The following is a 23264-nucleotide window of genomic DNA, read 5'->3' on the forward strand; positions in this document are numbered from 1 at the left end:
CCTGTCCTGGGTGCACCCCGCCTCTTGCCCAGTGACAGCTGGGATAGGCTCCATCCCCCCCCCGCAACCCTTCAGAGGACAAGCGGTTACAGAAAATGAATGAATGAATGAATGAATGAATCTATAATTTAGACATACTTGCAGACTTCATTACTTGGGGCTACATTCTGAAGGACTGCAGCAAAAATGAGTCTGTGGGAATGTCTCCATCTAGTGGACAGGACAGATACTGCACAACCTAATATGATTATTTTTGCGCCTGAGGTGAATCTTTGAATCTGGTTTCACTTTATCTGAGATATCAGTGATCCCATTTTTGATTTCAGCCTTGAGCCAGTGAGGGATTAACATGCTTTTTGAAAAAGCACAGAGTCACTGAAACGCCACCTGCTCTGTGTAAATGATGACCTGAGAGGTCCACCACCGGCGGGAACACGGCAGCTCAACGTGAGAGAATTAAAATATTCACAAAACTTGTTATTTTGTGTGGCAGAGAGCAGAGCACGGGGAAGCCCCGGGCACTGTCACCTCCACTCTCTACCCAGATTTAGCAACAGCCTTTCTCTTGTCTGTTAGACTGCTGCAGTGCACTGACTGAAGTGAACAGTGCATATTTGTAATTATCAGCTGAACTCTGATTCATTATGACCTGGTTCTACAGACAGACAGCCATGACAGGGAGACAGGTGTCCTTTTTTTCTCGCCACTGCTTGGATGATGCACATCAGTGTCGGTGCAGCAAAGTCATGACTTCCTGTCAGTCACACAAGCATCCCGCACGAAGACGTTGAGGCAGCAATATATAAATAATGAAGTCCAACTTGTCTCAAACAGGAATAGACTACCCTCATGCTTGCATGCATTATTCATTGTGCTTCTTTACACTCCAGGGCAGCGAGAATGCATAAATGTTGAAGCATTAATTGTCGCCTCAGAAAACTCAGTGGGAGCAGCGATGAAAGGACAACTAATGCATCTAAAGAAAGATTCTGCAGAGAGGGAGCCAAACCTCGTTATAATTCACATGGAAAAAAAAAAAAGGTGCCTGCGTGGTGAAGTGAAAACCAAGGCCAGAGGTGGAAGCCGAACTCGTGTGATATTTTAAAGCAGCAGCAGCTGGTCATACGGAGCTGGAAGGTGTGCAAAGGGTCTGAAAAGTTCAACCACCGGAGATAGACAGGCCAGTGCAGTGGAGCTTTGTGTTTGAGGGAAGACAGAAATTGGTTTCCACTGGAAGAGGTGGCCTTTAAGTGGCCTGCCAGTGTCCTAGAGGACAACACATCGCAGAGCAGAGACAGCTTCACTGGTCCCGAGCTGGTTATTAACGTTTAACTAGAAGCTAAGGACTTGGTCGTCAAGTAACAATGGTCATTGTTGCATACACTGCTGCAGTTGTGTGACGCTGTCACAGAATGCAAGTGTGTGAGAATGCAGAGAGAAATATTAGTGTTATACCCTTAAATGTGTATAATAGCACACATGCTATATATTTCCATTTAACTACTTCTGTAAAAATCGTCATTTATGTGCTGGCAAAAATCATACGTCCAGTCGCATTCTCACAAATATAACTCCACACACCTCCACCTCTGAAAGAGCAAGGGAGCACCAGGCCTCCGCCGTGTTTGCTCAGCTCCCTTCCATGATCCTCCGGCCCACCCAGACCTGAGAACTGTGCAGAAACACAACCTGGTGGACAGAAATCCTCCCCTTGCACAGAAATCAGTGGGAGGTGCGTAAGTGGAGGTGAGCTGCAGTATGTGAGGTGGTGAACAGTCAGCAACGAGTCCTGTCAGCTGCCCAGGAAAACGGGAGGACATGGAAAACAACAATCGGATCCGGATTGAGGCAGACATGAACCAACGTTGCGCGCACACGCTGCAGCATCCGAGGAGAGAAAACACTTTTTGTGTTCATACCGCACAGCTTGGCCTCCAAAATATCACTGTTTACTACCAAAACATTGCCAACTCACCTACAAGACATGTACATGTACATATACTGTACTTCTTAATCTTAGGAATACTACTTGAAGCTACATACCTTACATTCAAACTGTGCTGAGATCAGTACAGTGTTACAGCGCATTTATACACAAAGTGGTTGAAGAGCCAGGTCTACTGTTCAGGTTCTGTTATGGTGGAGGTAGTTTACAGTCTGAAACTATAACAGTGTTGACGCTATAAAACCTAAAAGGCCAGGCATCATTTATCTATTCATTCATTCATTCATTCATTCTTTCATTTTCTGTAATCCCTTGTCCTCCTATCCCAGCTGTCATCTGGCGAGAGGCTGGGTACACCCTGGACAGGTCGCCAGTCCATCGCAGGCAGGCACCATTTATTTGGATGTAGAACGCTGCACGTAGCTCACACAGCTGCAGTCTGCCCCTCTACTGCTTTTGAAATCGTTATTGAGGAATCACAGAAGCGGTCGAAGGAAGCTGTGGCAGGATGCACCGCCGACATTTCTTGACATTTCACTGCTTTGGCAGATAGAAGTAGTTTGAGTTCACACTTCATCTGTGTCATCAAAAGCAGCGACTGACAAAATAATCTTAACTCAAGGTCCAGACAACAAAAAGACAAAAGCTCCAGAGCAAGACCTTGAGCTGTGATTGTTTCTGCCAGAGCAGGAAAATAAAAAGTTACAGCTCTATTCAGCTGATGGACTGAGTCCAGCATTCGCACATTTCAGTTCTTATTCAGTTTTGGTCCAGAGCTAACCTCTCAGGCTCTTTAGCTGATAAATGTTCCACTATGTCACCAGCTTGTCACTGTGTGTGTCTGGCTACAGGAACATTCTCATAGTTCCTGGAACTGCTGGAGAAAGTGCCTCGTGTTTTGTCTGTGAAGATTCTCAGTCATCCAGGTCACGGTGCATCTGAAACAAAAACCTAAGTTCTCAGAAAAAAAAAAAAAACGCCTTGATTCATAGTTCTCAGAGAAGCTCTCCACCCTCAGAGAGTTCCCAGAACTTTTACATGCAAAAGCTCCAACTGGATTTAAAAGTAAAGCACAACTTTTACACATCAACGTGTATAAGAAGTACGTGGGAACTTCTGAACATTTCTACGGCGACTGAATAAACCAGTCTGCTGACGAGGACACTGGACTCCTCTCGCTTTGCTCCTACGTTAGAAACAGGCAAACTAAACTCCTTTCATAATCACCTCTTAGACAAATTCACATGGGGTTACTCTTCTGGTTTATACTGTCAAACAATTACCGCTCCTCACACTCCACTGGACAGCAGCTCCACACCATTTCACAGTCAAGCACACTCTAATCCACGGCTCTAATTATGAGGCCACCATAAGAGCAGTAGCTGGGAAACGGGTTGCGCCTCTCAGAAATGAAGCTAATCAACATATAAAGCAGCCACGTAGGTTTGAGGCGGCCGGCTCAGCTGGCAGGGCAGCACGTACATTAAATGACACACAACATTTATCTGCCTGCTTCTGATTCTGTCTTCTCCTGTCCCCTGTCTCTTGTGTCCCATTCCCTCCGTTTCTGTCTCTCTACACAGCCAACCTCAAGCATGTGGGAGGCCACGGTCACGCTGGTGTTGGTGCATTGTGGGTGTCTCTACAACGCTATAGAAGTGAAAGGAAATAGAAACTAAATTAAATCATGACAGTAACTCACTGCTGACTGAGTTAGCTGATTTACTTTCTTTCTGTCTCCGTCACTCTTATTTCACTTTCTTTTTTCTTTTAATTTCCTTTTTTCTTTCTTTCTCTTTTCTTTTTTCTCCTCTTTACCTGTCTTTCTCTTTCTTTCTTTCCATCCTCTTATTCTTCTCTTTCTGTTCTCCTTCCATTATTTTGCATTCTTTCTCGTTACCTTTCGTTTGCTATTTCCTTCTCTCTATCCTTTATCCCTCTCTTTCATTACCTTCTTTCTATCTGTCTTTTCTTTTTTCTCCTTCTTCCTTTTTCCAGTCTTACCTTGTCTTACCCTTTTTCTTTCTTTCTTTCTTTCTTTCTTAACTTTGAAAATACATTTTCATTTTCTTTTCCTTTCTTTCTCTTTCCATTTCTTTTTTGCTATAATTTCCTCTCCTTCTCTGACTTTCTTTCTTTCTTTCTCACACTATAAAATTGTCTTCATTTCTTCTTTTCTTGTATTTATTTTTGTATTTTTCTTAATTTTTTTCATTTAATTTTTCTTTCTTTCTTTCATAATTTAAAAAAAATATTTTCTCTTTTCCTTTCGTTCTCTTTCCATGTCTTTTTTGCTATCGTTTCCTCTATCTCCTTCTCCCACTTTCCTTCTTTCTCACACTATAAAATGATCTTCATTTCTTCTTTTCTTGCTCATTTTTGTCTCTTTTTCTTTAGTTTTTCACTTTCTTTCTTTCTTTACATTCTCTCTATTTGTTGCTCTTTCCTTCCTACCACTCTTTCTTTCTCTCTTTCCCCTTCTTGTTCTTTACATTTCTCTCTATATTTTTGCAACCATTTCCTCTCTTTCCTTCTCTCCACTTTGTCTTTCTTTCTTTCTCAAGCTAAAAAAAAATCTTCTTCTTGCTTTCTTCTTTTCTTGTGTTTATTTTTGTCTCCTTTTCCTTAGTTTTTAGCTTTCTTTCTTTCTTTCTTTAGGCGTGTTTGACTTCATGCAGATCTGTGCAGATCTGACTTGACGTGATGCATGCTGGGTTGTTCATGCTCATAGACCTCGAATATGATTGGTTAAAATGAACTTGTTCAACCCAGCATGCATCACGTCAAGTCAGATCTGCACAGATCTGCATGAAGTCGAACACGCCTATTGTTTCTCTCTCTTCCCACCTCTTTCACCTTTTCTGTCAGAGATGTTGTAGTAATGCCACACAACCAAAAGGGGGCAGCAGTAACGTAGTAATACCTGAACCACCAGAAATACCTGTTAGAATTTCAAAGTCGTGATTCAAGGCCACATGATTGCTGACAGATGTGCTGGAGAACAACAGAATTTATTAGATGTATTAATTAATCCAAAAATGTAAATATGATAGGGTCACTCACAGTTCAAACAAACATGGCTTTCACTACCAACATGATAGCCGTCCCCTCAGCCACCAGGACCTGGTGAACAGTGATTTTTCTGTTAAAAAGCAAACAGCTTCCACTGAAAGACCAAAATAGAAAGATATCATTGTTTTAATCAAAAGCAGGATAAGAGCATATAAGGTCACAAATCCCTGCCTGTTAGTGGCTGGCAGGGTATTTACATAAGGTGTAGTGGACACAATGCTTAGGAAACAGAACAGGCCAGTGGGCACGGATGACATTGTGGACTGACGTCACAGCGTAGACATGGCGGTTTTTAAAAAAACATTTGGCACAGAGTCAGGGGCAACAGTGGCTGCTGCTGCGTGCGCTCTGAATATGAGGTCATCCTCTGAACGCTAAGTCACATGCACAAACAGACCAAAGCACAGAATTTAAATAGAGACTCAGCTGCGTTGCCCGTGGGCTGCAGCCAGTAATTAACCCAGGTGTATGTGTGAGCGCGCCCACGGATATGTTATCACTAAATTTAGATGCACCGTTGCAGGAAGGTGGTTTGTTTTTGCCTAATAGGCAGCAGGTGACATTTGAAAAGGTTGAGATAGCAGGCAGGCGGTCCGACTGGAAAACCTCGGAAAGCCTTAACAAGCGCACACCATGGGAACTTTATCCCAGCTTGTTTTACTTCCTTTTTACACTTCAAGAAAAAGAAGAGTGACACTCCACCAGTCGGTTTGCTATTTTTATTCAACAGAAGACGCAGGAACAGGAAAACGCACAGAGGGAATAGGCTGAAAAGAGATGAAGGATGGATAAGAAAAGGCACCTACTGTTATTATTGTACCTCACACTGAGTGTGTGCCACAGCCAGATAAGAGCATGACTCATGCATACCGTCACGTAAACTTTAAAGCTAAGATGCAAAACTAGTGCTGCTGAAATTAGAATTCAGTGTTGTGACCGCTACTCATTAACCAGCTATTTTTGTAGCCCTGCGGCTTCCCTCCATACGTTCAGCATAGAAAGACATGTCTTCATGGTATCTCTGCCATGATGTAACGGTTAAAAAAAGGTTTCTTTTTTTCTTAATCTCCATTTTCAGTCTCTGCCTCCCTGCAGTCACCCACCCTCCTTCCTCTCACTCACTAATCCCCCCCCCTCTCTCCTCCATCTCTACTTTATGTTCATTTTCTCTTTACTTTCCTCTGGTTATCAGCACCGTGTTCCAGCTGAAGGAACACACCGTTCGGGTATAGCGTTTGAAGAGCATTTCGAGCTGTGGCCTGATAGCCGACTTAGGGGAGCGCTGTTGCTGAGGCTGAGCAGCAGCTGCACATATTGAACTTAGACTTGAATCTCACGCCGGAGCTATTACACGATTAACCCACTGACCCATGAAAAGATATTGATTTCATGTCATTTCTGCCAACGCGTTACTGTTAGAGCCTTTTCTGAAGCTCAAAGCTTTGACGTTTTTCTGTTGGCTTTATTTAAAAAAATGTTCAACAAATTAAGAAGTGGAATGTGGGAAATGTTGGGGAAAAAAATATCAAATATAAGTAGGTGAGCTCTGTTATGAATAGACTTAATGTGTAGCACAAACAATTTCCTTGAAGGATTAATAAAGTATTCCGATTCTGACTCTGAAGGCTGGAAATACAATCCCACCAGGTGACAGCCAGTCCTGAGGCAGGTGTTAACAAATTACACGTTATCCTGACCTGACTACAGATTGTGTCAATTAAAGGCAAAACAAACCATTCCCAGTCACAGATGGTCTACGTGGAGTGCTGCAGAGATCAGTGCTGCCACTCATAACAAGAAGATATACGGCTGGATCTGTATATTTTTGAACACTGGGACACGATTTTAGTTCATTAGAATGTAGACTGTCAGCTTTAATTTGAATTTCCACATCTAAATTGGAAGAAAGGCGTCTCTTTAACATGTAGCCCCCACCTTTACAAGAGACTCAAAAGGACTTGACAATTGTCTCAAAAGCTCAAAGGGAATATTCCTTCGTTATTTGTAAAGAGATTAAGTGGGGTAAGTCGACAGTTTGGTGCATTCTGGAAATAAAGGCCTGGCATAGCATCACACGGGAGGAAATCCATTCTTTGGTGGCGTCCGTGGGTCCCAGGCGGCTTCCAAAGGGTTCTCGACAGGGTTTTATGTATGAACAGTTTATTTATGATGACGTTAACTTATACACTGTCATATATCACATTTGAGCATATTGGAGGGACGGCTGCAGTTCCTAAACGTCTTATATTAAGATTCAAGTCGTGTCACTTCCACAATATGTTAATGAAAACGTATAGGGGTGTAAAATACTGTTTCTCCTCGTCCTACTGTGCTACACATGCGCTGACGAGACACAGCATGTATTTGTAGGTCTCCCTTGTGCCTCCAAAACAGTTGGGACTCATCAGAGAATGGACATGGGCCTTCTGAGGGTGTCCTGTGGTGACTGGCAACAGAATATTGTTAGGGCCTTTGGGTCCTATGGGTTGAGGGGAGGGGCCTCTGTGGATCATCCCACGGATACTTGATCAGTTTGGGATCTAGAGAATTTGGAGGCCAGGTCAACACCTTGTGCTGTTTTTCATGTTGTTCCCAAACCGTTTTTGTGTGTGTGCCTGTGTCAGGCTGCATCCTGCTGCTGCCATCAAGGAGTGTCATTGTTATGGGGTGGGGGTGCCTGGTCTGGTCTAGGTGGGTGCTACATGTCTGAGTAACATCCACATGAATGCCAGGTCCAAAGGTTTCCCAGCAGAACATTCAATTGTCCCAAGACGTTCAGTGTTATTTATTTCACCTGTCAGTGGTTTTAATGTTGTGGCTGATTGGTATGCAACACTACTATGGTTTAAAACGAAATGGAATGACTGAGCGAAACACTACGATTGCATTTGAGGAAAACTGCCCACAGCATTTTCAGAATAGATGTTACCAGCTCTAAACTGTATTAAATTGTCAATAAACTGTCTCAGAGGAAAGATTATTATTAGTTACTAAACCAAACCTAGGGAACATTTTAGTTAAGTGAAATGACAATAACAACGAGACACTCAAAACAGTATTATAAAGGTCAACAAAGCAACATCAAAAATATACATAGAAATGCGTGTTTAATCTTTGTCGATGTCATTAATCTTGTTTAATGGGATGTCTTCATGACTGTTGTGCATGTGGTGTATTACCTTTTCTGACAAATACCCCCATAGTATAAGAGCAAACCTAAACTGTACTACACACAGATTTATATAGTAAAGAAAATTTTTACGTTACAGTCACCGGTCTCTGTAGCGGCCAGTATCAGCGCTGCGTGACTCACTGTAGGGATGAGGCCTTCGTGGTCATATGTAACTGGGTACACCGGGTTCCAGCTGCTGTATCTTTGTGAAGCACACAGAGAAGGTGAACGGACGGAGCCTGCCTGTGTGCTTCCCACAGTGAAGCCCGGAGGAAGGACTGTGATGGTGTGTGGCGGCGCTTCGCTGGTAACACAGCTGGAGGTTGAGCTGGTAAACACTCACCCAGCATGGCAACCACAACATTCACTTTTGAGCTCAGTGGAACAATGCTTCAGCCAGAACGCACCCCCAAGGCTCCGCTCGAGCGACAGAGTGGTGGTCAGTGGTTTTAATGTTGTGGTCAATCGGTGTGTTTGCAGTGTGGGTATAATATACAGGAAACGTAAACATACATTCAACTGGGGTGTCCGTCCTTTCAAAGCAAAACTACTAGAGCTGAAAACTGTTAGTCCATCAACAGATCTGCTGCTCAACATCTCATGGCAACAATTTGGATGATGTACTCAAGCATAAATGCATAAATCCTCCTCAAGAGTGTACTTGTTTTTTCAGTCCTCTGCAATAGTATGCTGAACGTTTCAACTTGGGATTTGAAAATAAAGTATGTGCTTATTTCTCTACTTTCTTAAAAAAAAAACTGTTTTATTACAGCATCTATTGAGCGTTCATGCCTGTTGAAACAATCCCAGTGAAAGCTACTGCAGCCTACGTGTTGCTTTCTCTTCATTAATTCTGTGTCCCCAGGATAGATTTGTGGGGGTGGGGAGGTTGGATAACTATCAGTCGTCTTTTATTTATATATTTTTTTTAAACATTTTTAAATCCTACACTTGTTGGCTTAAAAGTCTTTTTCACTTACTAACACGGAGATGCAGGACAACTCCAGCATCGTGGCTCAGCGACAAACGTGAACACAGAATAATCCAAACTCGACATGAATCGCAAACTGAACTCCACACGCATCAAGAGAACTGGGGCAGATTTGATGTTTGATGCTGGTGGTCAGCATGGACTGGATGGAAATGTGATGCAGTCCGATCCTTATCAACTGTGGATGGAGAAAAATCTTCCAAGTAGGTCAATTAAATATTCTTCACGCTTAGAGGAGTTCTTTATTTCCATATGTGGTCTAGAAGCAAGAACTTTTAAATGACTTACCGAGTGTAGCAGACACAGACGCGTTTTTCCTCCATAAATTATGGATTTCTGCCCGTCTCCGTGGCAGACAGCCGGCCTCAAACCATCCATCTCTTCCTCGGCTCACTCTGCCACTCTCCATGTATGCATATGTATAACATGTATGCACAGAGAGGGCGATCAGGGGGGGGGTCAGGGAGGCTGCTTGCAGTAGGATTAGGATGAGGAAGGCACACAAATGCTTCTCATGGCTGAAAGTCATTTCACTTACCTTCAGCCAAAGCAGGTGAGGCAGAAGATAAATCTCCGGGTTGGAAAACGAGGCCTTTTAGCAAATAAAAAGGCGGTGGGGTGGATTTAAATAGCCCGAGCAGAGCGGTGGAAAATGGAGACTGTGGAACGCGGCGGGGGCAGGAGAAAAGAAAGCGAGATGAAGTGAAGTGAAGCCAACCTGTCAGCAAGCAGCTAAATATGGATCCAGCAAAGCCGAGTCACTTCTAGTCAGATCAAACAAGTCATCAGCTCTAACTTCCAGCAGTGTTGGATAAAGGCTCTGGCCCCTGCATTATTGAACAGCACTATATGCTGAGGCGGACACATGCTACAGTTGGGAATCCGTTACAGGCTGGAGCTGATGGATCTGATCTGATTGCTCTCCCCTTTAATTTATTCATTTTATTATTATTATTTTTTTTACGCCAAAGTGGTTCTTATGAACAGTTTTCAGTCACTTATCATTATTAAACTCCGTCTTCACACTATTCTCTCCTCATTATTAAAACATCAAATGCCCACATCCGTCAGTTGCTTTGCATTACCGCTGGTCATCTCCTCCTAAGACGCAGCTAAAAGCTCAGGGAGAGATGCCTCTCGAGTGAGATTATGATATTATCAACACAGGCTGCTCTCCGCTGTACAACATTAATGGGCTCTCCGCTGGCAGTGCCAGGAAAAGTCCACGCAGAGCTGAACTCTGATCACACAACCGGCTTTGTTCTGGTGTTCAAAGCCGGCCCTGGGATGGGGAATCCAGTCCAGAGCCAGCTCATCTTGAATCTACAATAATACCAGCATCTAAGAGTTTGGCAGCAGCAGTAACAGCAGCAGCAGCAGTGGATTTTTCTTTCACAATAGACCTTTGTTGTAACTGCACTTATATCCAAAGCAAGACTTGGTGTAATTTGTTCTATCGGTTTTGTAAATGCTGGTAAGGCACCAACATTCAAAATATCACCTTTGGCTTCACACAGACGCAAAGTAAGCTCAGCGGTCGCGACACAACATGCAGGCTGCACGCTAGTTTTTGCAGCATCATCGGCACTAGGAAGACGAGATAATCCTTTAATCTATCCCACAGTGGGGAAATTTGCAGTGTTACAGCAGCATATAATTTAAGGACAGTGCACACAAGAGAAGGAAATGTAAATATTAAATAAATAGCAAAAATAGCCATTTAAACACAGCAGGTTTCAGCCAATAGAGGAAAAGAAAAAAAACCCTCTGCATGCAATCGGATTGTCCTACAGCCAACATGTGACCCATCCCCTCTTAATGCTTTAATGAACGCTGAATGTTGAGGAGAAATAACCGATCAGTTTTGTCAGTTTGGAGTTGAATGTATCAAAGGTCACGTGTAAAATCTAATATTCGACACAAAGCGTGAAGAGGAGTTACTAAAATAAGTAGCGCACACAGATCAAATCAGAGAAGTGAGAGTAAATCTAAAAACGTGAGTAAGACCTTTGACTTTTAAGTACCCTTGATACTCAAAGAGCAGACACAGTGAGACGGTGTTAGTTTAGCCGAGTTTATTCTTATTCACATTTAAAAGATTTTCATGGCAGCACATTCTTCCACCTATACATACGAGACACCTCGTCCCGCAGACAAATCTCAAAATTAAAAAAAAAAAAAAAGAACATCTCATAATTTTCAAAAGCAAATCAGGGATAAAAACCGCCGCTAAGACGGTGGAAGAAAAAGATAGAAAAGCAGCATTTAAAACGTAAGAAGTGTCTTCTGATTAGGCAGAAGTGTTGTGTGCTTTTGTTTTCCTGTATGTGTGCTGTAGCAGAGGAGGCACATTAGCAGTCGAAGACACAGCTTCACCTTCGAATCAATCTCTATCAGCGCAACAGGAGCTACAGAGTCGACGAACAGCGGCCGCGGTCCTTCCAGTTCACCAGGCCTGATAAAGGCTTAAATCAAACTGCAGCGAGAGATGCGGCTCACAGGAGAGAGGAGGGGGATTTAAAACTGGAGCTGTAGTGTTTTCCAGCCTGTAGACGGTGACTGCCTGCTTCTCAGTAAGTCGTCTTCTTGCTCCAGACAGTGCAGGCTTTGTTTCTGTACACTCGTGACACAGGCATACACAGTATATATGTGTTCTACGTGTTCTTTGGTGTACACACACCAACAAAAATAGCACTGTGTGTGGACTTTCTCCCTCTCTCTCCTGCTTACTAACTCTCCCTCCCTTGCGGCTTGCAGGGATTGTTGCGTCTCCACAGAGCCTGCTGCGTTGTTGGGAATTTAGTTATAAATACCAACATGAGGCTTCAACAGAGTCTGTGCAGAACAGGTGTCTAGGTGAACTGTTGCCCAAAAACCACAGTATTTAAGGCCTTACTAACTGAGGTCACAGGTTCGACTCTATATCTGCAATGAACAGGAAACATTCTCTTTTAATCTCTTGCTCCCTTCATTTCATTCATCAGCTCTTCTAGTAATCTGTCTGGGAGAGAGACAGACGTCAGCAATAAGGATGAAAGAGAGAAAAAAAAGCTTAAAACCAGGAGATAAAAACATCCAAAAATGGAAAAACCCCAACTGGTGTAAACAAAACCCCTTGCAGCGCTGTTTTAACCACCTGTTCATAGTCAATGTCATTGTCCACATCCTCAGCAGATGTCTGAGAGTTAGGATGAAGTTAGCATTAGAACAAATGGACCTCACTTTCTTTCTTTCTTTCCGTCTGTCTGTGTGTGTGCGCCGTCACTGGTACTGGAGGTAGTTCTTGAGAGTCTGCGGCAGAGGGAGTGTGTCGATGTGATGGATGCGCTCTCTACCCAGAGCCAGTCGAGCTACTCTTCTGCACAGGTCCATGAGCGGGAGGGGCTCCGCTGTGACAGATAAGGGAGAGAGAGGAGAGATGGTTAGGGTCCAAACACTGCGAGCTGGCACGCTGCATCACATTCCGGCATTTTTCAGAGTGGAATACATTTCATTCCTGGCTTCATCTGCTTGTTAAACCGATGGCCCTTGTCATTCAGATAAAGAAAAGTTAACTTAAAAGTGGCCTAACAGCTTCGGGTCTGTGTCGTATGTGTTACCTGCTATGAGCGACGGGTGAGTTAAAATGTTATAATAGCTTCCTCTCAGGCTGCAACACTGATAGACTTCAAAACATTGCTTGCAGTTGAAGCCTTAATGACCACTGGGAGCCAGAGGGACTCGACATACCAAAATAGTTTCTCATCAGTTTAATCATTTAATGTTATTATAGAACAAACTGCTGCCTGATTTATAATATCCGACAGTGGCATTGAATGCCAGGAAGTTAAAGTGTGTCTCTACATAAAGATAATCAACATTTAAATACATTATTGAAAGTCTGTGTCTATAAAACGATAAATATGTAATTAATTACAGTTATCTCAGAGGACAGGTGCAGTCTTTATCCAACCAAATAACAATATGTGTTTAATGATGTGACAAATGTGACATCTGACCCAGAATGACTGCTGTTGTGACTTTAACCTAAAAGGCTGCTTAGAGCCATGAGGTTGATGTAAATGGCAGGACTTCATACACTTTTGACAAAACTTTCATTAAATTTTATAAACAATGACAGACTACACTAAGGATGACCTGCAGTGAAGTTAATTAATTCACACTGTGCCTGTGTCTTCAGATGACTCCCTTCAGACGTACAGTGTATAACACAGAGCAAAAAAACTCAGATCACATGTAGACCACCAGCAGACCCACCTCCTGACCAGCTGGTTGCAAGTGCGCATATTAGATATGGACTAGTCTCATCTTCATCTATGACCTTGTTATCCAGCTAGCTTTATCAATTGCTCTGCTCACTGTATACTGACACATCGTAGCAGTAAGCTGATAAGGTCCAGAGTTACTTCAAAAAGCTCAATAATCATGATGGTGTTGATAACACAAAAAATAGAAGGGCAAGTAATACTGATATCGTTGTTACAGGCCCAGAACGGAGCAGCAAGGAGGAGTAGTACTGGATTCATTTGGAGTAGGAGATAATGTTGCTTAGAACAGAAGAACAGGCAATATCAGTGGAAAACAAGTCCATTTGCGCTAGGGTGCACCCTACAGAAATAGGCACCAGATTCAACCTGTAGGCTTGTTGTATATATGAATAGTTACAGATTTGTTTTTGAAAATAAATACTACTGAATACATGCCTTCTTATTATTTAAATATAAATTCAAAAGAAACGGGAACAACAGATGACAGATGATGAAAGTCTAAGGCAACCTCTGGTTTCCGCGCGATTTCAGTCCTTTACAACATTAACAACACTGCTATCTACACACACACACACACACACACACACACACACACACACACACACACACACACACAAGTGGAAAGAGAAACTAATCACAAAAACATTTTTACAGTATACATACACGTCATCCCTTTTGTCATTGCGTGCCAGCACAGTATGCCAACTTTCCTCCCAGCAATTTTGGAGGCAAGTGATGTCTGTGTATGTCAGACAGACAGACTCTTAACTGCTGCCCCTTTATGGATGTCAAGCTGCTCCACCTGGAAGCACCATCTGGTGGAGCAGAATTCCTGCCGCCTAGTCCACTTACACACTGTGTGAAGGACATAAGGACAGGCTTTTATACTTGACACAAACATAAAAGCTGACAGGGTAAAGACTGCAAAGAAAAGTTTACCTTGTTTACGTGACCTAGCCTGACCTGCAGGGTCTACGCTTCACCGTTACAGCAATCACACAAACTTGGAGCAAACGCTTTTACAACAAAGTTGTTGACTGGATAGAGGCCCTGAAGCGGTTGGATCAGTAAATTATAGCGTCAAGGCTCTTAGAGTGCGATTCTGCACCTGTGTTCAGTCGACACTCTGCTCCTGTTCTACACGGGTGTGTGGCCCCCACGTGCTACTGGGTCTTCTTTGCAAACCTCAATCACTACAATAAAATACACACCACTGCAGATGAAGCTTAAAATGCACACAAACCTCACACACCAATCCATACAAACCTCCTCTATGACAGCTACAGGCATATTTTTTCAGTCTATTAAAAGTCTGCCGCATAGCCACAAACTGAAACCCCCTACCAAACAAATATGAGGTGAATACGCGACGTTTACTCTGAACAGTGTTCATGGAACCAGAGCAGGCCGAGTCCGTCAAGAGTCCTCAGGCATTCCTCTGGACATGAAGGGCTGCCCTTGTAGCAGCTTGACCACTGAATGGTAAGCAGGGCTAAAAGGAAACAGATAAACACAGACTGGGTACGTCAAGATTCTAATTAAAAGCAGATGGCTGCAGAAGTCACTTAACGTCTTTGTTAGAATAAGAAACAATGAACTCTGTGATAATAAATCTGCTTCCATGTCTCACTTTGTTATTTTCAAGTCAACTTTTTCTGGAACATCTCACTGAATTTCTCTGTGTTTTGTTCACTGACCTTTGAAAACAGCAGCGAGGGGAAATGATGAAATCGAGCCGTGAACAGCAGCTGACGGGGTGTAAAGAAATGGACAATCTATCTGGCTTTATTTGACTGCCATGTGCTTAATGAAAAGTCTTTGTAAAGACGCCTTGGGGACCTGTGGCAGAGTGAGGATTCATCCGTAGCCACATCAACAAGCTCGAATTGGAAAGACAAGCTGAATGAACTCTTGACTAAATATAAACAGTGAGCAGTGATGTGTGCAATGAGACTGTACAGCTGATAATCCTTCGTGGCAGCTAGAGAAAATACTTGGCAAGACAATCGCATCACATCCCTTCAACATCTTATTAGCCTCTATGTGCAAAGACAAGTCCATGCTTTAGCACACTAGCTTAGCAGATTAAAAACTAAGACTTGTATAAACAGGTGTACAATCATGTCTCCATTTAACCGGCAACTTGTAATCAGATAAACTCTGCTCCTTGAGATTATTCTCTTGATGCACGTGTAGCCTCAGCTGTACCCTCTGAGATGGTTGCACTCTCTGTTGGGCCTAACAGCACCTACCAAATCAGTCTATAGTCATTGGCAAAGCCTCAGCATATGGGCAGTCTCCATAGTAACCAGCTCCTCACATTACTATTATGTGATGTCACTGTACTGGGAGTGTACAGCCACAGATGCTTATGTGTTAAACGCACCATATTATGTCTAGATTTTGTTGGTGCTGCCTTTAATGTTGCTAATTTAACTAGTGTTTAGTATAAAATTGTACAGACAGCTCTGATGGCAAAAAGAGATTTTGCTTCAGTGAATGTTCAACAAGATAAGTAGTCTTATCACAGGAGAGCACCAAAACATCAGACAGCTGCACATTCCACCAAATTACAGTCAAAATAACACTGCTTGAATTGGACTAGGCTTAGTCTGATACAACAGATTTGATTCATGTGTTGAACTCTGTGGAAAGTAGCCTCTTTTCTTTTATGTCCATTTATAGAGGTGTGCGTTTTAACTTTATGTTTATTCATACATCTATCGGCAACAAGACGTCAACTATGGCAGCGCTTTCATTAAAAGTGAAAATCTTGCAGTATTGCTACCACAGGCAGTAGCATTACTTTCTGGCCTTGCTCCCCTGAGGGAGGTAGTGACGTGAGGAATCTACAAACTTGCTGAAATCCAGCCAATCGCTGCTGGCGCATGCTGGTCTCCATGGTAAGGGTTGCCCTGGGCGACAAATGGACCTGTCAGACACTGGTGATGAGCACCAACAGGAGGTACACACTGTCCATCAACTGGTATACTTAACTAACCGCACTGTTATTGTAGTCCGAGTTGTGGTTAAAAGCAATTTCATTCTAATTCTGTACAGATGTGCACATTATGTGGTTTAATGGAGACGTATGGCAGTTCCACTAAATGCTTAATAACATCCTGGATGCCAAATACAATTCAACACATCAGCTGTGTGCGTTTGCAAATATTACTGATAATTCAACAAGACAATCGCATATATTTTCTTTATCTTTAGAAATGAAGAGGAAGAAATTTGCCTCTGCAAAATGTCCTATTTGTCAGTTCTCTTTTATTCCTTTATTTTTCCTTTCTCAAGAAGCTAAGCTACACTAAGCTGACATGTAGATTTCCATAATATTTACATTACGATGAACACTGGTACCAAACTCTGCGTGTCTTCTCAGAGCAGCCAGCATGTCATCCTTCACGGGACAGACGGGTTTAATAATTAATCCATTCTGATTACTTGGAAGCATTTCAGTTATTGGAAGAAGGAGCAAAGACGAAGAGCTCCACTCTACACCTAAGTCATGTAATGTTCTGTATGCTCTCTCTCCCTTTCCTTTCAAGCACTTTTTCGTAATGGCCAGAGACTAGTTTCTGACAGATTTATGGTACACTAAAGACGAGATGGAGTGTGGGAAAAAGCAGCCAAGGACGACTGAATGCCTGATATACCGTTAGGCTACAGAGACCCACAGGCTGGCAGGCGCGCACACCTACATAACACTTAATCGAGAACAAAGTGGAGGAAGGGGAGGTAAGTTATGGGATGGCGGCGCGTCAGTTAGTCTGTCATCACGCAGGTGAGACCACTTGTAGGTAACTGCCGACAGCTCCCTCCAGTTTCTTCCACCTTTGAGCCGGCAGCCCAGTGAATTTGCACAATTATATGTGCATTGCACAGACATCAGCTCACTGAGAGACAACGTGTCCCAGTTATGTCCTACTTACAAATAAGAGGTAAGATGGGCCCATCTTTTTAGCACGTGTTCCATTTTTAATGTTCTTTTAACTCCACCCCTTTCCTCTGCCTTGCCAGTCTCCCAGTCATGCTCGCCTAATAGATTAGCATAAAGCGGTTGGGTAGTCTGACCTATTTTTAAGATGACAGGTGTATGTGTCTGCACACATAGCTCTTAAGGTGCGGCCACATCTCAAAGACTGGACAAGGGGGGGAAGGGGAGGAGCTGAAGATATAGGAATAGACAGAATCAGATCAATGATGTAGGAGATAAAAAAAGAAAAGAAAATTGGGACAGGAGGTGGAACGAGACAGTCGCTCTATACGTAATTGAAACGCAGGTGTCCAAATTGAATAGTCCGCTCAGAGCGGAAACCAATTGCTCGCTGAACTAGTCAGGAGCCGATACGAATTCCTTCTACTGACGATATCTGACTTCCTATTACCTCGCACTGCCAAGCTAGTGAGTTCCAGACAGAAGCATGGACTGCTGTCAATTTGGTCTCTGCTCCTGGTAGTGCTCACTCACGCTGGTAAGGAAATGGAGGCTAGATAGACAAGGTTATGAAGAGGACCACTGAAATACTGAAATGAACTGATGAGAGCACACATGCAGCACACAAATAGGCTCAGACACTCAGCAGCCATGAGTACATGTAAACAGATGTGATAAGAGGATTCCTTGGATGAGGTTCAAAAACATTTTATGACTCTGTCAAATTAATATTTAATATGCAGCTACTTCTCTGCAGTGTTCTTTAGTTCACATTGGTTTTTGCCAAGTTAAACCCTGCTCACAGCAGTTTGAGTACGTGCGTTGTAAGAAACAAAATGTATCATGATCAGAACAGACAGAAGACTGTCAAAAAGTCTTCAAAATATAAACAAAACAGGAAAGGGCATACTCCCACTACCACGGTTCCAGAGATTAACCTATCTGGTCAGAAAAGTTTAGAGGATCAGATTGAATAGAAGAATATCTAAATGAGTAGAGAACAAGACCATCAGGGAGTCCAACCTGATAAATAACAACTAGAACATCACATTTTGTTCATCAAGCATTACTGTGAATAAAATGGTTATACAAATAAAATATGCTAGTTTGTATCTGCGTGACTAAAATGCCTAATCATTTTTAAACCCCAGGCAAGTGTCTGTAGGAGGACAACTGAGCCTTTTTGATTTCTGGAAATCAAAGTGTGGATTTTTCAGATCTTCAAAGATAACTTCAAATAAATCTTGTTACTTTTATAGCTTTCTGAGAAACAAATCTTTTGCAGTTAGCTGGATTATCATGAGACAGTATTGTGTGAACACTTTCAGATCTAAACCATTTATTTTCTTAGGCATAAAATGCTCAAAGGTTATTCACGAACATGAACAATTGTGACTGGTAAACAACCAATAGAGACATAAAGCAGGTCTATAACCTATAATTAGGGTATCTATTTTTCATCAGGGCTCCAAAATGTATGAAAGCTAACTAGATCATATGTCTATAGAGCTCCGGGCGTCACGTCACTTTTTTTTGTTGACACCGCCACATTGGCAGGGAAACTGAGCAAAATATTAATGGAGCCATCGCTGATTTCAGGCCATCAGAGTTTACTGCGCACAACAGATAGAAATTGACCAATGCAAGGCAAAATTGACAGATTATATATCACGGACCCTTATCATGGCCCGGGTGTGTTGTTGTTGTTTTTTTTGTTTTTTTTCCTACCTCATTATAGGAATATATATATATATATATATATATATATATATATATATATATAATGGCATGCCGTTCAGGAAATTAATCTTTGAATATATTGAATGAAACCTTGAATATATGGAATGAACCTCTGAATATATTGTATGAACCTTTGAATATATGGAGTGAACCTTTAAATATATGGAATGAATCTTGAATATATTGAATGAACTTTGAATATATGGAGTGAACCTTTGAATATATTGAATGAATCTTGAATATATTGAATGAAACTTTGAATATATTGAATGAATCTTTGAATATATGGAATGAACCTTGAATATATGGAGTGAACCTTTGAATATATGGAATGAAACTTGAATATATGGAATGAAACTTTGAATATATTGAATGAAACTTGAATATATTGAATGAAACTTGAATATATGGAATGAAACTTGAATATATGGAATGAACCTTTGAATATATGGAGTGAAACATTGAATATATTGAATGAAAGTTTGAATATATGGAATGAACCTTTGAATATATTGAATGAAACTTTGAATATATTGAATGAAAGTTGACTGACGTCAGACTTCACGGCAGTGCCTGCGGCCATCTTGTTTAGCGTGTGGATGCTACAGCAAAAAGTGACAGAGTGACAATGAGTCAGGCCGCTCGCAATCTTGTTGCGGGAATATTAAACAATGAGGACATGATAAACACACTGGCGAATGCGTGTACGGGCCAAAATCCTCCCGATACCCCTGCCCAATACCCTGCCCGTTCTTCTAACGAAGAAGTTCGCTCCTTTTTGCAGTCCGCTGTGTGAGTAACGTGCCCAAAGCTGACAATGTGTCGCCGATCATCAAATACGTTCAATACTAAACTAAATATTCAGCCTGCACTGGTCTATGAATGTGGGTGATTCTTTTTGCATCTAAACAATATATGAAGAGCTTCTCTTTCAGTTCACGAAATCCCTGTAGCCGCAGCAGCTTCTCCAGTCCCGGAGAAGAGCCGCGTCAGAGCGCAGTGCCGTTACGCACGGCCATTCACTGTGTTTTGCCTTCATTAAATCACCTGAAAACTATATCAAGCTAACCATACAGACCTACATACAGACCTATACACACAGCAGAGTGTTCCGTTAATAGCTCTGCCACGGTTCAAAAGGAGCGAACTTCTTCGTTAGAAGAACGGGCAGGGTATTGGGCAGGGGTATCGGGAAGATTTTGGCCCGTACACGCATTCGCCAGTGTGTTTATCATGTCCTCATTGTTTAATATTGCCGCAACGAGATTGCGAGCGGCCTGACTCGTTGTCACTCTGTCACTTTTTGCTGCGGCATCCACAAGAAACAAGATGGCCGCAGGCACTGCCGTGAAGTCTGACGTCAGTCAACTTTCATTAAATATATTCCAAGTTTCACTCCATATATTCAAACTTCATTCAATATATTCAAGATTCATTCAATATATTCGAAGGTTCACTCCATATATTCAAACTTCATTCAATATATTCAAGATTCATTCAATATATTCAAGGTTCACTCCATATATTCAAAGTTCATTCAATATATTCAAAGATTCATTCAATATATTCAAAGATTCATTCAATATATTCATTCAATATATTCAAGATTCATTCAATATATTCAAAGGTTCATTCAATATATTCAAGGTTCACTCCATATATTCAAGGTTCACTCCATATATTCAAGGTTCACTCCATATATTCAAAGTTCATTCGATATATTCAAAGATTCATTCGATATATTCAAAGGTTCATTCAATATATTCAAGATTCATTCAATATATTCAAAGATTAATTTCCTGAACGGCATTATATATATATATATATATATATATATATATATATATATATATATATATAGGTGAGTCACTGAAAGCATACACTGAAGAATTTTTCTGAGGAAGTTCATTTCAGTAACGCAACTACTATAACAAGTAAATTTGTTTAATCCCAAATTTCTTTCTCATTGTGAGTAGTTTTAGTGCTGAATGAACAACATTCTTTTGTAATCCATGTTATAAACATTAGCCTAACTTGCCATTGTGAAATGAAATCTGTTGGACATCGCATTAAAAACATGCTAAATAATCAAGACATTTACAAGACATATCCAAAAAAGGTCCAAACTGGACTTGTATTTGCCTTTTTTGAACCTTTTTTGGATATACCATGACCTGGATGACTGAGAACCTTCACAGACACATTACCAAGACATTATCTGATATGGAATTTTCTGGCATTCTGGGGCACAACAGCTCTCGACCATTTTTGGATGTAACTAGTACAAGGACAAGTTAGTTAGTTGCTTGCAGTTGTCAACCGAATAGTGGTTCAAAAAGCGAGCTTTCCTACCAATATGACAGTGTTGTGATTGCCGGTGTAGGATGACGTCAGCTACCAGAGCTCTATAGTTAAGCTGAGTTTATACTTCTATGTAGGGCTAGGGCTTCAATGCAGATCAGACACGGGGGAGCATTCAGCTATTCGTTAGTGTTGATTATGGGCTCTCTACTCAAAGACAATCCATTTGTAGGACCAAGAATGACGAATGAGAATACCCGACCTGTTGTTCAGGTCTTTATAACAACAAGAAGCCAATTCCATTTGCATAGGTCAAGCCCTTGGCCAACAAACCTGTGCAGCAAACCTCCTGGTCAACAATTAACCACCCACATAACAGAAAAGTCAGCCAAACCGTTTCCACAACAACATGCCACCACAACTGGGTGCGTAAACACTGAAACAAAGGATTAGTGTTGAAAAGGAAGAGGACAAAAAAGGAGAAGGGAGCAGAAGGGAGGAGTTAAAAAAACAATCAGAGATCCTTTGCAAGATGGGAGGGCCACGCAGGTTAGTAATGCGTGTGTGAATCACTTCCTCTTCTCTGGTGTGTCTTTGTTCAGGTGTCAATGAGCGTGGCCCAACTTGTTTCCACTATGCGTGCTGCGGCCACTGTGGTGTTTGAGGTCTGATTCAGAGCGGTGAAAATGTCATTCCAAGAATAGAAAGAAGACGACAGCATGATAGAGATGATAACAAGATATATGTATAAAAACTGATAAAAATTCATGCTGGCTTTCAACCGTCTCTGGGACTAGGGACCAAAGGACTCCAGTCCAGAGCGGAACGCAGTAAGGATGAGAAAAATGCCTTAATGTGGAGTTTTAAGGGACAAAACAGCAGAAAAGTATAAAGATACTTATCTCTTCTTACTTCCCAGGAAGTAAGAGATGCAGAGTCCAAGGAGGAGTGGAGGAAAAAAATAAGCGTGAATTGACTACAAGGCAAATAAAAGACCAAGAATCCAGCAAGTGAACAAAAAGTGAATCCCCTTTGAGATGTGGGAATAAGGGAGAGCGGTATTCTCCGAGCATACATATGGATGCCTCTGTTCTTCTTGACATCACATTGATATGAGCCTTATGCCTGATATCATACACACTGATCTCTCATGTGCCAACAAACTAATACGAAGAGCAATGGCTTCTAAGCTCAAATGATGACATACATTCTACTAGGCACACAAATATGAGTAACGAAAATAAGACAATAATGTTGATTCTTGTATCTGTAGACTATTAACATTTTGCTTCATTATAAATATTGAAGATAAGACAAAACAAAAGTGACATGAGTTTAGGCCATAACTTGTTGCTATAAACCCTTTTCATTAGCAAACCGTTTTCCCGTTTCACGTATCATCAAAATTCTGATTTTACATTCCCGATCTGATTTGTCATGCTGACATTTTGGATTCAATGTGATGCAACTCTGGGACTACACAAGCAAAGGGATGACACCAAAGGCTGGGTGCCACATCATCAGACAAATATGTCGCCACATACAGCACAATGAAAGGTTCTGTGGAATAAAGAGCCAAATGAAACATGTCATCCTGATGATTTTGGGCCAACTCTCACAAAATGTGAAGCATGTCAGAAACATGGCAACATTTCCTTGAACTATCCTTGACCCAATGCTCTGCGCAGGATGCATAAAGCATTAGCCTAGAATTTTATATTAATTATCCCTGAATCCAAACGCACAAATCAATCAGCACAAATTTATCTCTACAGGAAGGAGAATAGGCTTTTAAAATAATTAAAAAGAAATTCCATGCTTATTCATTAGAG

General features: G+C 41.7%; 1 protein-coding gene across 1 annotated transcript in view; it reads right to left on the reverse strand.

Annotated features, from left to right (window-relative positions):
• Positions 1-11220: 11220 nt before the first annotated feature.
• The window catches only part of LOC311498643 (SPRY domain-containing SOCS box protein 4-like), a 44139-nt gene continuing 32095 nt past the window's right edge, over positions 11221-23264 (reverse strand). Inside the window, exon 4 of the mRNA XM_084559318.1 lies at positions 11221-12569. Within this exon, the coding sequence (XP_084415444.1) occupies positions 12442-12569 (128 nt within the window). The 3' untranslated portion in view covers positions 11221-12441. The remainder of the gene's footprint in view (positions 12570-23264) is intronic.

This window comes from Chelon labrosus, assembly GCF_963514085.1.
Source record: "Chelon labrosus genome assembly, chromosome: 13".
NCBI classification, from domain to species: domain Eukaryota; kingdom Metazoa; phylum Chordata; class Actinopteri; order Mugiliformes; family Mugilidae; genus Chelon; species Chelon labrosus.